Below are 13541 nucleotides of genomic sequence, written 5' to 3'. Positions count from 1 at the left end.
AGGTTTGCAGCATCTGGCCCCAGACTTTGCAGGCCCATCTTTACTTTGTTTAGCTCCCACTTGCCCCATCCTTGGTTCTGATCCATCCCCAGTGCACTCATCGTTCCTCTCCCAGTGCTCTGGGCGCAGGTACCTGGAATTCATGCTGCAGCTTCCTCTCAATCCATTCCGTGACGTGGATGAAGGTGACTTCCCGCTCACCCAGCTTTGGGTGGACTTTCAGCTCCAGCTGGGGAGGGATTCGGAAGCTGTACCTGGAGGGGGAAGGAAGAAAGCAGAGACCATCACAAACTCCTTGTGCTCCCGCAGACATGGCCTGGTGACAGGGGAGTGCAGTCTCTATGGCCCATACAGCTGTTGGCCTCTCTGCTGACACTGCCAGAGAAAGGGCCAGTTCGGGACACTTGTCCATTAGGAGGTGGGCTGAGACCCACTGAACAGCCATCAGACCATAAGAGATTTTTGTCATTAGCACTACCTGGTGCTGGATTTGAACCCCTGACCTTGATGGGAAAAGTGTGATGTGTCTGGCCCAATCCCCTGAGCAATCCAGGCCCTGTTTTGGGAGAATATTTCTGCCCATGTTGAGTTTCCTAATCCTAAATCTCAGGCCGAAACTCCCTGACCATGTTCCACTAAGCTCTGGGAAGTAGAAGCCAGGCTCTGTGGCGAATCACCGCGTGGTGGGACCCAAGGGCGCTCCTACCAGATTCGGTCTGTTGGGGGTGGAGGAATGTTCACAGCCAAGGTCCCGGACAGCTCCTGGACTTCCACAGTCAGCAGCAGCGGCGTGTTGGACACCTCCTCGATCTTCTTCTTGATGAACTCGTTTTCAGTGGCCTTCTGGAAGTACTTGGACTTGGCGATCTTATCCACGAAGCGCAGGATCTTGCGGCTGGTGCTGTTGCTGCCGCCGTGGCTAAGCAGGGGGAAGAGGAGAGTCAGCGTCAGCCTGAAGAAGGGGGGCTGTTCCAAGGCAGGGGGCTAAGCTGGGGCCTCACCTCACTTGGTCCCCACCCCATTCATCCTGAGGTAATAATTGGAGATATACCAATCTCCTAGAACTGGAAGGGACCTTGAAAGGTCATTGAGTCCAGCCTCCTGCCTTCACTAGCAGGACCAATTTTTGCCCCAGATCCCTAAGTGGCCCCCTCAAGGATTGAACTCACAACCCTGGGTTTAGCAGGCCAATGCGCAAACCACCGAGCTCTCCCTCCCCCCTGAAGGCACCTCTCACTTCCTGCAGAACCTCCCACCCCGCAGTCCATGACACTGCGACACTCCTCCAGCAGGACCAGTCCACCCTTCGCCGTGGCCCCCAGGACACGGAAATCCACCCAGCAGGAGGCGCTGCAGGTGTGAGACTCTCACACCCCTACGACTCTTCTCCTTCTAGATTTCCCTAATAGCTTCATCGGGGAGACGTCAGACTCAATGATCTAGCCAGCCAGCCAGCCGTCCCCTGCTCATCGTGTGGTGTCTAGTGGCTGTGATCCCGAATGGCTCCCCGCAGGCAGGGCTAGCTGAGGAGCCCCTCTTCTGAGAGGGGGTTGTTTGACTGCAATGCAGGAGACCTGGATTCTGACTCTGCCATGGCTTCGTTGGGGGATCTTGGGCAAGTCACTTACCCACTCTGTGCCTCAGTTTCCCCCATCTGTGGAATGGGAATGATGATTGTGACCTTTTTAAAGTGCTTTGAGATCTACTGAGGGAAATTGCCATAAGCGGGCTAGGGATTATTATTACTATTTTATTACTAATTATTTACCCTTCAGCAGGAGGGGGGACGATCCTCTCTCCCAGGGCTCCAGAAGGCTCTGCTGCAAGGACGTCTTCCTCGTCGGAGGAGCCGGCGCTGGATGATTCTGCATCGCTGTCTGCCAGCAGGATCACCCGAGGCTTCGCCCTGCAAGCAAAGAGGGAGCGGGTGAGTCCCTGGGGGGGGGAGGGTTCCTTGTGCTGCGGCACCCGCAGACTGCACGGGCCTGATCGCTAGCCAAGCCTTTACCCACAGCTCTTTGTATAAGCCCGCAGCGTGCCAGCGCTCTCTCTGGTGTCAGACAGACAGACAGACACCAGCAGCAAAGGCTGTTGGGGCTAACATGGCCCTGACGTCGTCCCTCTAGCCCTGCAGCATGGGCCAGGTGCTTGGGAAGAGGAGCCAGTGGCAGGGACACATGGCAGGGTCACCTCTGTTTCTTATACTAGGATGAACCTGGATGCAGCAGGGTGTCCTGGCCCTTTAAGGCTACAGCCCCGGGACAGCCTGTTCTCATTTTAAACGCAGAACCAAGGCGTTCTGGGACTTACAGCTCCCAGGACCACTGGGAATTGTGGGTGATTATAGCCAGGCATGTTGGGAGGAAGGAGGAGGGTATAAGCAGATCTCTGACTCTTTCCCCCCAGGACAGAGAAGAACACGGTTTGGGTGTGTGTGGGTATGGGAGGGCTTGCAGGCTTCTCTGCAAAGGGAAACAGACCGAGAGGTCTTATCGTTCCCTGTAGACCTGCAGGGACCCTGGAGAAAGTGGGTGAGCAACTGGGGATTTGGGCACTGGCCCGCAGGGGAGATTGGGGTGTGTATCTGTTGGTTTTCCTGCAGGTCCCTGGGAGACAGAGCGGGGAGTGACTGGAGCAGGCTGGCCTGGTGACCCAGGGGAGACTTCATTTGGACTTTCCTTACCCCGGCCTGGGAGGAGTGTCATTTAGCTGAGCAAGAGGGAGATGGTATCAGAGGGGAAACTGAGGCAATGGCCACGCCTGACACTGGAGAGGTCAGAACCTGCTACAATGGGGCTCTTCCAAGTCAGTTTCTAAGGTGAGGGGATTAGTGGGACTTGGCAGGTCCTGGAGCTTGAGGCAGACAATGGGACTTCCCGAGCTGCCCTGGGGGTGAGAGTTTGGAGGTGGACGCCCAGCCAGGTGCCATGAAAGGGGCTCTGAAACTCTTACCCAGCGCTGTCTAAGTGCAGGAGAGTCTGGGCAGCTGGCTGGCTGGGGGGCTCCGGAGCCATCTCCCATGCAGGATGCCCCAGCTGGGCTGATCTCCTGGGATTCTTCATGCTGCTCGCTGGGTTTGCCAGTCCATGGTGACCCCAGCGGAGGCCAAACGGCATCATGCCTGGGTCTCTCTTGTTGCACGGCTTGTGCTGATAGCTGGGGCACGACCCTGCCGGCAGCATTGTTCTCTATTTAAGTCCTTTATCGAGGGATCTCGGCTTTAACTCCCCTTTAAGAAGAAATGGCCTGGTGACGCTGACCTACATGCAGTGCCAGGCCGGGGAGGATTTTGCAGGGGGAATGCAGACTGCCAGCATTGTGGGGGAGGGGTGTTAGCTGGAGAGTTGTTATCTAGTGACGCCCCCAGAGCTGTACTGGGGGAGGCAAAGGTTGATGCTGCTCCCTGCCCGAGCGCATTGTTAACATGCAGCTAAGTAAGGAGGCTTGTCGCTACCTTTCCTGTGTCAGCGCGATGCCATCCCCTTGCCAGGGCTGAACAGTTCCGCGAGGCGAGAGATTTGGAGTGGTAGGGAGGCAGGGAAGTGCACGCCTCGCAGTCGAAACCACGCAGAGTCATCTTGGCTCTGAGGTATCGCAAATCCAGCATGAAGCTGGTGAAGCAAAGAGCTTTGGCTCCAGTTGCAGAGAGATTTAATGCACCGCTGAGCGTGACGTTAAAACTTTCATCGAGCTGCTTTCTCTCCACTCCCTCAACCTGTTTTCTCCATTCCTCCAGCGCCAGCCTCTCCTCTGTCACTCTCCTCCCTGTGGCTGGTGCAAGAGCCTTCTCCTCTGCAGCACCTGCCAATTGGAACGGCCTCCCTGGATCCCTCTGTCTCATCACTCTCCTTCCCCTTTCAAATCGCAGCAGAAAACATATGAGGCCTTGCTGAGCCCCAGTGTAAGTGGGTGCACATCCAGGAATTTCACTGTGGGAGCTGTGCCAGGGCTGAATTTGGCCTGGTCTTTTCACCTTTGCTGTATCTCGCAAGAGACAGAACCTCTGAATCTCTCTCCTTGTGCTATTTGTGATTTATCTTGGTAAAGCACTATGGGGATGTACATCTTATGCAGATGATCCCTGGCAGAATATCCCCACGTCCTGCTGGGATGTACAGCTTTCCAATATCCCCACCCGCAAAAGCTGCAACAAAGCAGGAGTGACTGGCCTTAAAGTCAAATGCTACCCCTGGATCCTTAAAATGTAGCCCCTGGCCACCTCCTCCCCGTGCAAACCCAATCAGCTGCCGGGCCTTCTTGCTGGTGAACTCAAACCACAAGCAATTTCTCTTCCTGCACTAAGGGAGACAGAAGCGAAGCAATTATTATGGCTCGGTGCATTTACCCAGGATGAAAACAGAATCAGAAGCAAGGTAGGTGCTGTCTCATCTGGGCTCCTGGCAAGCAGCCCCACATGCGACAAAGATCCTGGTGCTGCGCCTGACACTCCCATCATCTTCCATCAGAGGACTGGCCCAGGAGAGGATTCTTGTTACAACCTGCAATTCCAGCTCAGCTCTACCTCTCTGCTCCAAACCCGTCTCCTCCTGTCCAAACATCTCGGCCTGTCACTCTGACCTCTCCTCGTGGATGTCTAGCTGTCAGCTCAAGCTCAACGTGGCTAAAACAATGCTTTTAATCTTTCCCCTCAATTCCCCCCCGCCATAGCTCCTTTCTCGATCACCATGATAACACCACCATCCTGCCTCTGACTCGCATCTCTCTCAAGGCTCCTCGCATCCAGGCTGTGTCTAAGTCTTGCAGATTCTTTTTACATACGTGGTAAGGTGTGGCCTTTCCTATCCATCCACGCAGCTAAAACTCTCGGCCAGCAGCTCATCATCTCTCAGAAGCTGCTTGTCTTCACTTTCAACCCCCAGCCTACCTAGCATCTCTCACTTGCTACTGAGATGTCAGCTCCCATCTGCCCATGATTCCAGCCTCCATCACCTACTCATTACTTTTTCAAACAAGCACCTTCGTGCTTTCTCCCATCACGTCTGGGAGAAGCTCCCCATAAACACCCACAAAGCTACCTCATAATCCTCCTTTGGATCTCTCCTCCAAACTCTCCTTTGCTGTTGAGGTCTACAAAAAACTTGATGATGGTTCGGCCTCTGAGACGACTGCCTATCATGCTGACCAGTCTTGTCTCGTGTATCCCTCGCTCTGTATCCATCAGTCGTCTCTTGTCCTAGATTGGGAGTTGGTTGGGGGCAGGCACTGTCTTTTTGTTCAGTCTGTACAACAGACTCTTCCAATAGTGCTAAGTACATCCCAGCAGATCACTCTCTGATGAATAGGTGAAGGTTTGCAACATGCTGTGAGAAGGACGGGCCAGGTGTATGTGATTAGCATGATTCATTACGAGTGGTTGACAACCTTGTTCACGGCTGGTCAAGTACAGCCAAAGGCCAGGCCAGTACAAGTTTCCTCCATTCCACCATCTCGGAGACAAGATTGTGTAAGTGGGCTGCAGCAGATCCAGTTTCTGTGCTTAACCAGCCCTTGGCTTCTCAGCTAGCTTTGCTGGCTGCATTGTGAACACAAGTCCACCACGAGCTAGACCAAGATCCACCACCTTATTTCATGTACTTCCAGATGGTAAGAAGAGCACTAGCAACCTGGAGTTGCATTTGAACCAAGAGGGAGAGGCCAGAGAAGACTAAGGGGGGGTGGGAGGCATGATAACAGTTTTCAAGTACATAAAAGGTTGTTAAAAGGAGGAGGGAGAAAAATTGTTGTTCTTAATCTCTCAGGATAGGACAAGAAGCAATGGGCTTAAATTACAACAAGGGAGGTTTAAGTTGGACATTAGGAAAAACTTCTGTCAGAGTGGTTCAGCACTGGAATAAATTGCCTAGGGAGGTTGTGGAATCTCCATCACTGGAGATTTTTAAGAGCAGGTTGGACAAACACCTGTCAGGGATGGTCTAGATAATACTTAGTCCTGCCATGAGTGCAGGGGACTGGACTAGAGACCTCTCGAGGTCCCTTCCAGCCCTATGATTCTATGACGTTTGTCCCCCTGCAGACTTCTTTTTGAAGAGCAGGACGCAGCATAGAGCAAAAGCCTCGTTCCTTCTATGCTTGTCTTTCCCATGCGCTTTACGTTATCTGGAGCAACTCAGAATTCACCCACTTCTGGGCCGTCCCCTCTCATCGCCTAAAGCTGTTCCTGTTACAAAAGGTTTAACTTTCCAGCCCATCTGTGCTTTCAACAGGGCCCAGTTAAATGGAGAATGGGGCCAGGGGCTCTGTGCCCAGGAGCAGGGTGGGAATAACACCAGGCCATGAGAACATTCACAGCTCCAGACAGAACGTTTTGTCCTGATTTAAAAAAAACCCAAAGTGGCACATGGGGAGGGGGCAGATTTTTGTTTTGATCACTGATAAAACGATTAGAGATTAGTACAAGTCTGGAATGAGGCTGTCAGCTAACTCGGCGCACAAGCTGGTCATGACAAACAAGCCACAGACACGCACTTCTTATCTTTTTATTTTATTAATGACTCTTTCCTAGAACTAACTTCCCAGCTGTCTCCATCCTGCTCAGACAAATGGAAAATATTCAGCACAGATGGCCTGATAAAACCCTCCAAATTGAGTTGATTTATTTTCATTCGACTTATTCCTTCTGCCACAGCTGGATGGTATGTGACTCCGGACGGCCCCTAGTATCAGACACCTTGTCCCATTGCTCTGGAATAATCCGATCTCTTCTAAGACGCTGCTTCAGATCAAGACTGACCAGGTTCCTTCTGATTAGAAGGCGGCGTGATGAGAACATGGAGTTAAATCCATTTGGCCTGTGCCACCTGGCAGGGAGGTGAGCTGTAGATGTACAGGTCTGCTGCCCGCAGAGCCCTGCAAAGTGCCTTCAGACCCATGATTTTGCAGACTGCACTGAATTATAAAACGCTTTCTGTTCAGTGTAGAGACAGAACAATGCAGCGTCCTGGGTGCCTTGAATTAATTCACAAAGGCTTCATAGTCACGTCAAAACCCAGGGCTCTTACTGAGCACGGCTACAGAACTGACTACCTTCTGGAGGAACAGTTGGTCCAGGGTCTCTCCCGCCCTGATGTCACTAGGAGGGTGGTAACGCCCTGGCATGGGTTACCTAGGGAGGTGGTGGAATCGCCTTCCTTAGAGGTTTTTAAGGCCTGGCTTGACAAAGCCCTGGCTGGGATGATTTAGTTGGGGTTTGGTCCTGCTTTGAGCAGGGGGTTGGACTAGATACCTCCTGAGGTCCCTTCCAGCCCTAATCTTCTATAATTCTATATCGCAGGAGTGAAGGGCCCAGTAACGCTTTAGTGACTTACCCTTCCCCATCAGCAGCCGCCTGCCCACTCTCCTCCGCCAGTGCCTCTTTCCCCAACTTGCACAAGTTCATCTTTGTCTCCAGTGTCATCTGTAGGGCGCCGTTGTAGATGACTTCCAGGTCCAGCCAAAGCCCTGCAGAGAGGACGGGATGCAGGTGACCCACGGTCCCATGAATCTGCGGTGTCTGGGAGGATGCAAGGTGCCTGATACAAAGCCTCATTGGACTTGGTACTTGGGAAAGGTACTGGCCCGAGAGCTGGTATCACACGGGCAGTACCAGCTTCCCCACGCTGCCTCATCACGGTGCCTTATTCGAGACCGGGATGGACCACCTTTTGGGAGGAGCTCAGCACCTATCTATCCAGCCTTCCCTCCCTCAGCCCCGTCGTGCCTGCCTCTCTATTCGGGACCCTGGGCTGCTCTGCTGAGACTGCCAGCAAAGGCGCCTCATGCAGGGACGCCAGCCCTGTGGGAACTGGGGTCCGGTCACTGACCCTTCTCACACAGGCCCCTGAAGAGCCACCAGAGGAGAAGAGCCTTTGTTTACTCCTCAATGTGAACAGGTGACAGAGTCTCGAACCCTGGAAACTGTGGAATTTACCCTGTTCAATCAGCCACCCTGGCCTTGGCTGGGTAGCAGCTGCCTTGCTGCCCCCATCATACAGGGAGGCTGCTCCGGAGGCAGTGCCCTAGGCTGAGAGGCAGGAGGCGCTGAGTTAAATTCCTAGCTTAGCCACTGTCTCCTGGGGTGAGTCACTGAACCTCTCTGGGCCCCACCTGTGAAATGGGGGTGGGAGAGAGAGAGAGAGAGAGAGAGTGCGCCTGTGTGTGCGCGTACATACACACAACCACTAGCACTGTGAGGCCCCAATCCTGGGCGAGGCCTTTATCCTGACATTAATAATGCAGGATCCCTGTTCCACACATTGGGTTCTTGTGACGCCCGTAGCAGGGACTGCACTGCCCTGGCTTCTGGCTGCACAGAGCGATTATTACTGTGCTGAGTCGGCCGCCGGCAGCAGGAAGAGGGCTCTGTTTGAAGGCTCAGCGTGGCCCCTTTATTTTCCGCTCCTCTGTCCCCTTGACACCCGCCTCCTGGGAGTGTGGGCGGTGGGTCGTGCATTCCCAAGCAGGCCGTGAATGTTCTGAGTCCCTTCGTGCTCTCGCCTGCTTTACCTGAGGCTGCACAGCTGGAATGGAGACCGAGGTGCTGGTGGGAGATCGGGAGGGATGCGCGGGGACGTGCATGAGGGATGGGGGAGTCAACACAAGCTTTATTCCTCCATGGCAAGGAGTCCCTGGAACAGTGTGTGGGGATGAAATATTAATCCAGCGCTTCTATTGAATGAACTCCTGGGGGGGGGGAGGATGACCTTTTTAGAGGGGATAACTGGAGACTTGGGAGGGTTGACGTGCTGCCACAGCTGGGTTGTGGGATGCCTAGGATGGAGAAAGACGGGTGCCACAGTCTAGGGGATCCAGCGGCATCTCCCCCAAATGCACCCCATTTTGGGAAAGGGTTTGTGACCTTCCCATAAGCCTTTGTTCCAAGCTGTGCTTCACTGTGAGTGGCTAACCCCTCTGCTACCCTCAGGCTGGTTGCTACGTGACTCTCCAAGTGGCCACCTGTATGGAACAAAGTGGGTGTGGGCGTGGAAGCGCTGGCTGTGGTGCTCGAAGAGTTAATTCCGGCGCCCTGCCTCACTGCCTGCCTTTCTCCACACCCGGCCCCTCCCCATGCTCCCTCCGCTACTCCAAGCCTTCTCTTTCCCTGTCCCTGAGGCAGTCCTGGGCTCTTCTGCCACTTGACACACTTCTTCCTTTCCCCTAGGAGACTGCCAGCTTGCCATGTCCCCAGGGCTCCCCTGGGATGACACTTAGCAGCGTTGACAACTGCCCTTCCCTGTCCTCCCATTGCAATGGCCCCCTCAGGGACGGGGCCGATTGGTTTTGGGTGTTCTACTTGCCCTGTTTTCCACCAGGGCGGGGGGCTCTCACTGCCCGGGGGGTGGGTTCCTAGTGTATAGCACCCCCAGTTATAACCCTCCAGTTCATAGTGGCCCCCAGTTGTAGCTGTCTCCGTTTGGTTCACTGACAGAACAAGGAGCAATGGTCTCAAGTTGCAGTGGGGGAGGTCTAGGTGGGATATTAGGAAACACTATTTCACTAGGAGGGTGGTGAAGCACTGGAATGGGTTCCCTAGGGAGGAGGTGGAATCTCCTTAGAGGTTTTTAAGGTCAGGCTTGACAAAGCCCTGGCTCGGATGATTTAGTTGGGGATTGGTCCTGCTTTGAGCAGGGGGTTGGACTAGATACCTCCTGAGGGCTCTTCCAACCCTGATAGTCTATGATTCTATAAAATGCCCAACTTTGGGTTTCTTTTGTCAGTCAATTAATGATGGAGGAAGGTGCTGGATTGACAGCCCTGGAGATCAGAGGCCAGAGCACAGGGAAGCTCTGGGCAGCAACAATACAAGCTTCTCCCTTACAGCCCCACCAACGTGTCCGGAGGGATCCCTCCTCGGAGTGACAGCAGAGGTCAGTCTCTGTGGAATACTGGACTGTAGGATAATCTGGTTGTGGGTGCATTAGCAATGCCATAGGGCCGGACCCAAAGCTCCCGGAAGTCAATGTAAAGCTCCCATTGATTGAATGCTCTTTGGATGAAGCAGGCAGTGCCATCGCTGTGGTGGAACCAAGCTCGTGTCAAATAGTTGCCACCAAGTAACTTTTACAGACTTGTTGCTCTAAAATGGTCTTTGTCCGTGGCTGATGGGCACAAGGGATGGTCACTTTTCACGGGGATGCTTTAATCGTCCCAAAACATGTTTTTTAAAAAAAGTCTTGAGCCCAGTTCCTACGTTAATGCAAAGTGACAGGGGCGAATGCACTGAACCGGGTGGGAGGGGGCCCTTACCTCGGTTATCGATGATCGGATTGGAGGCACTGAGAATGAGGGGGATGGATGTCCCCATGTCCAGCTCGGTGAGAGTGAGCTCGTTCATAAAGTACGGGAGCTAGGTTGGAGCGAGAACAAAGGAGAACGATTAAACCCAATCTCCTTCCAAACAGATGCAGAAGGGAAGCTGCTTATCATTAATCAGAAATCAGAAATGAGGCTACTGGGCTGTTTAAAGAGGCCCTGGCCGAGCTGTCCAGCAAGGATATGGGCCCATCTCCGTGAAGCCACTACAGTAGGATGAGCATTATTCCAGCTGTAGAAATGAGAGATGTGTAAGAGCTACTGGGTCCATCCCCCAAAGCCCAATGCAGGATTGTTCTCTATGACCGTTGGTTTCTGTAGGTGTAGCTGCTACATTTTTCTGCGTCTCAAACAATTCTCCACACAAACTGTGCTCCAGTCTAGCTTTTTTTTTAAAGCCACCCTCTATCTCACAGGTATAGACTTGCTGGATCCCTGGGGTTAAATTTTTAATTAAACGTGTCATTAAAACCGGACAACTCATAACCCAGTGAAGAACAGTCCTGGGGGAGGGCAGAGTAGAAAACCCTTTAGGAGAAGGGCTCCTCAGAATGTCTGAATTTGTACCCTGGCTAATACATGCTGCTTGTTCCATCCATGCTGGCTTAATGGATGGAGCATAAGCGTCTCCAAGTACTAACAGAACCCTAGTGCTCATTGAAGGTCCAATATGAGGCCTCTCCCAAAACCAATCTACTTCAGACCTTTTCTAACTGATTTCAGATGGGCACATTTCCCCATACGCTGCTCTCTGCCAACATGCTTTGTCCCTGCCCTACTCTGGGGGGTAGGGGGAGGGAGAGGAGATTGCCATCTCTATGGCCCCATTTATCCTTGGCCAAACTGCTGAGAGAGCCAGTAAAGGAACCCATTGTGCTAAAGGGTTTTGTCGTGTGGATGCCTGTCCCACTTAGAACTGATCTGAGACCAGCTTGTGCCCAAAGGCAACCAGAGCCAGCAGCAAAGGGCTCTCCGTCACTGCTGACCCAGGCTGGGTTTGAATAAGCGCTTCCCAACTGCGCTGTTAATTCATAGATTATAAAGCCAGAAGGGGCCATTGGGATCATCTTGTCTGACCTCCTGCATAGCACAGGCTGTAGGACTGTCCTGAATTGATGTGAGCTTGCGCGTGTCTTTGAGAAAAGCATCTAATCTTGATTTTAAAAGATTCCAAAAATGAATTCCCAATTCCCTAATAAACCCTTTAACTTTAATGATGAACCCTGGTCGTAAGGTTTCCTACCAATTCCCCAGCCAATGAGACAGGTGGAACACCATGAGGTTCTTCTGCAAGGGAAAGCAACGATCCATAGCGTCTCACCTTGATTTTGCTTAACTTCTTCTGGATCTTGTTTGACACTTGGTCCATCCAATATTTCTCCCTCAGGAAGTCCCAGAAGATTCGCCCAACCAGTGCATTCATCCAAGCCATGGACAGTTCACTGCTGCCATTCATTTCCCTGAGGAACTTAAAAAAGAGTGTGCGTAACAGAGAAATAAGAATATCTGAAAATGGGCCACGTATACGCTACAGAATGAATGAGACCAACAAATGCTGACGCGTAATGTAAGTATCAGATCAAATGAGTGTACAGTACTATCCCTGCCACTCACATATTGTATTTAGAAAAGACTATATATATATATATAAACATATCCCCAGAGGACCTGATTCCCAGGGCCGCAGCACCTTGTGCAGTCATTCATATCCAGGGCAATGTGAGTGAAAAATTTCAGACTGCCCGCATGCTGCACTGGGTAAGTGACTGCGGAAGGTGCAGAGCAATGAGGAAACTGGCCCGTAGTAACTAACTATACTGTACCTCTGAGAGAGACACAATTATCAGCACAGGCATGTAGCATGGTCTAGTGGTTATAGTAGGGGAATGGGCACAGAAAAGGTTTGGGATCGAGTCCCAGCTTGGCCTCTCAATATCTCAGTTTCCCCATCTATAAAACAGGGGGGAGGAAGATGAGATTCATGCGCTTTTTACATCACTGTGTAAGGGAAAAGGATGGTGAGGATGATGATAACTTGCAGGTGCTTCCTATTTACAGTAATGTATCATGGGCGGACTAAACTCTGAGGCTGAAGGCCTGGGTGCTTCTGGCAAACACCCAAACTGGAGACCGAAAGGTGTGATCTCACTACTCTTCCAACCCAAAGAGGCTCACAGAAGCATCGAGACTTGCAGGTGCTTCTCTGAACAGCCCTGCCAATCTTATGGGGTTTGCCTGTCAACGGACTCTGATCCATTATTGCTATTGTTTATTAGTTATATTATCGTAGCATCTAGGAGGCCCAGGTATTCACATAGGTCAGCTCTTCAGTATCTGGAAAGACATGAAAGACATGATTTTCCCTTACACGGAATGTGCTCTTGTTCACGTCCTTCTGCTTACACCCAAGACAGGATCTACATTCATTCTTTCTTTCCTATTAATAGCTGAAAGTCTCAGAGAAGAAAATACTATGAGACAATGGAATGGGATCCCAAGGAAACCTGGAGTCAATAAGGAAAAGCTAACAGAATCCACGCATCTCATCAAAGGACCACACCACTCTCATGGGTTGGAGTAAATGGGAAAAGAGAGTGATAGATCAACAGAGACTGTCCTGAAGTCAATGAACCTGAAGGCTCTGCCTTATTTTTCAGTGTGTCAAAAATATCCTTCCAAGAATGCAGGCTGTGATGGAGTAATGGGTAACATGTAAATGACAGGGACATTCCTAAGTGTCTGGAATAATAATTGATTCACAATTAGCAGAAATTAATTTCTATGTTGACTAAGTTGCCATAACATGATGCATTCTTTTTCAAGTACTTTATGAGTCTATGAGATGACACTGTGGTCCCAGCTATAACGCAAGTATTAACGGAAGCACCGACACTGATCTACCCAGCTCTTGAGAACACGAATTTATGAGGTCAGAGAATTTATGGGGTCAGAGCCATTTCTAATAACCCCCTGTTAGTTCTTTATGAACATTGCCTTTGTTTAAAGCACTGTCAGGAAGTGCACATGCGGAGTCCTCGAGTGGTTGTGGAATTTGGCCATATATTGGATGTCGTATTGACACAGATAGCTTGGGAGATTCTAGTTCCAGACTAGAGGGCCTAGAAAGGAGGAAGTGAGCTGAGGGGCATGGGCAAATCTTTTGTGAGAATTCACGGGTCTGTTTCTCTAAGCATCTGGATTTCTTACCAGACTACGCCGTTGGCTTCACTCAC

At 51.7% G+C, this 13541-nt stretch overlaps 1 protein-coding gene and 1 long non-coding RNA gene across 2 annotated transcripts in view; one reads left to right on the top strand and one right to left on the bottom strand.

Annotated features, from left to right (window-relative positions):
• LOC123344183 (testis-expressed protein 2-like) overlaps nucleotides 1-13541 on the bottom strand; it is a 39011-nt gene that overhangs the window by 5440 nt on the left and 20030 nt on the right. The window contains exons 6-11 of the mRNA XM_044980083.1: nucleotides 11630-11776; nucleotides 10243-10342; nucleotides 7326-7458; nucleotides 1769-1906; nucleotides 707-919; nucleotides 134-254 (exon numbers count right to left, since the gene is read on the bottom strand). Coding sequence (XP_044836018.1) covers nucleotides 134-254; nucleotides 707-919; nucleotides 1769-1906; nucleotides 7326-7458; nucleotides 10243-10342; nucleotides 11630-11776 — 852 coding nt within the window. The remainder of the gene's footprint in view (nucleotides 1-133; nucleotides 255-706; nucleotides 920-1768; nucleotides 1907-7325; nucleotides 7459-10242; nucleotides 10343-11629; nucleotides 11777-13541) is intronic.
• Nucleotides 9706-13025, top strand: LOC123344184. The gene is made up of 3 exons (XR_006572478.1): nucleotides 9706-9863; nucleotides 11696-11875; nucleotides 12756-13025. It is a non-coding gene; the product is annotated as an uncharacterized LOC123344184 (long non-coding RNA).

This window comes from Mauremys mutica, chromosome 11 (genome assembly GCF_020497125.1).
Source record: "Mauremys mutica isolate MM-2020 ecotype Southern chromosome 11, ASM2049712v1, whole genome shotgun sequence".
In the NCBI taxonomy this organism is placed as follows: Eukaryota; Metazoa; Chordata; order Testudines; family Geoemydidae; genus Mauremys; species Mauremys mutica.
The sequence above is the reverse complement of the archived record's forward strand: the minus strand, read 5'-3'. Positions and strand labels throughout refer to the sequence as shown.